General features: G+C 44.8%; 1 protein-coding gene across 1 annotated transcript in view; it reads left to right on the top strand.

Moving 5' to 3' along the window:
- LOC104537231 (TFIIH basal transcription factor complex helicase XPB subunit-like) overlaps positions 1-1257 on the top strand; it is a gene marked incomplete at both ends in the record, with an annotated part of 8570 nt that extends 7313 nt beyond the window's left edge. The window contains one exon of the mRNA XM_010180050.1: positions 943-1257. Within this exon, the coding sequence (XP_010178352.1) occupies positions 943-1257 (315 nt within the window). The remainder of the gene's footprint in view (positions 1-942) is intronic.
- Positions 1258-1600: the final 343 nt, after the last annotated feature.

Raw genomic sequence — 1600 nt, 5'->3', positions numbered from 1 at the left:
GCAGGAATGGGAAGATTTAAGGAATTGCTCTGTGGGAGAATGAGCACAGCTGATGGAGCAGTGGGATAGATCGCCTCTAGGGGAAGCTTTCTGTAGCTGCCTGGAATTTAACCTGCTTTTGAAATTACAGAAGCGTTAAAATGATCACTTCTAACTAGCAAAGCCACTGTTTACAGTGATTTTTTGAGAAAATACAGTTATATGTCTAGTAGACAATCTAGCTGGTTTTATAGAAGTGAATACTCCATTTCTTTAAGACTGTTATAGTAAAGAAACAATGAAGAATTTGCCCTTGCATGATTTCATAGACTCTCATGGTTTTCCTTTGCTCTTGAGACCTCATCTGGAATATTGTGTCCAGTTCTGGGCCCCTCAGTTCAAGAAGGACAGGAACTGCTGGAGAGAGTCCAGCGTAGGGCTACAAAGATGATTAAGGGAGTGGAGCATCTCCCTTATGAGGAGCGGCTGAGGGAGCTGGGTCTCTTTAGTTTGCAAAAGAGGAGATTGAGGGGAGACCTCATTCATGTTTATAAATATTTAAAAGGTGAGTGTCACGAGGATGGAGGCAGGCTCTTCTCGGTGACAAACAATGATAAGACAAGGGGTAACGGACACAAGCTGGAACACAGGAGGTTCCACTTAAATTTGAGAAGAAACTTCTTCTCAGTGAGGGTGACAGAGCACTGGAACAGGCTGCCCAGAGAGGTTGTGGAGTCTCCTTCTCTGGAGACATTCAGAACCCGCCTGGATGCCTTCCTGTGCAACCTCATCTAGGTGTTCCTGCTCCGGCAGGGGGATTGGACTGGATGAGCTTTTGAGGTCCCTTCCAATCCCTAACGTTCTGTGATTCTGTGATTGTGTTTTTTGGTTGGTTGTTTTTTCCCTCCTACTGCAGTGATGTCCAAGCGATGACTAATGAATATCACTCTTCTTCCTCTGCAGGTGCTGGCAAGTCTCTGGTCGGAGTGACAGCTGTGTGTACTGTCCGCAAGCGGTGCCTGGTCCTTGGTAATTCTGCAGTGTCTGTAGAGCAGTGGAAAGCCCAATTCAAGATGTGGTCCACCATCGACGACAGTCAGATATGTCGGTTCACTTCTGATGCCAAAGACAAGCCCATTGGCTGCTCTATTGCTATCAGCACGTATTCCATGTTGGGACACACAACAAAAAGATCCTTCGAAGCAGAGAGAGTAATGGAGTGGCTTAAAAGTCAGGAGTGGGGCCTTATGATACTCGATGAAGTACATACTATTCCTGGTAAGGAAACGGTGTGCAACCTTTCATGTTGTACACGGTTAATGTTACTCTGCTCTTCTAGGGGTGATGGGGTTTCTACTGTCTTTCTCAAGATTAATACAGTGAGTAAGCGTGTGACATAGGGTTTGGAGACAAGTAAATTGCCTTGTTCTGCTTTTTGGTTTTTTTCTCCTCCCCCCGACATTACAGACTTTAGCTGACCATTGGTTTTCTGAAATCCTGCAAAATAGATGCTGTGTTTTCTATAATGGCAGTGTAAAATACAGATGCCTTCTCCTTCTGTGTATGTTGATAAAGTGCTCTGAAGACACCTGAATTACAGAATCACAGAATCACAGAACGT

The sequence above is a fragment of the Mesitornis unicolor genome, unplaced genomic scaffold (assembly GCF_000695765.1).
Source record: "Mesitornis unicolor isolate BGI_N332 unplaced genomic scaffold, ASM69576v1 scaffold14642, whole genome shotgun sequence".
Taxonomy (NCBI): Eukaryota; Metazoa; Chordata; class Aves; order Mesitornithiformes; family Mesitornithidae; genus Mesitornis; species Mesitornis unicolor.
Note: the sequence above shows the minus strand (reverse complement) of the source record. Positions and strands in the feature narration are given on the sequence as shown.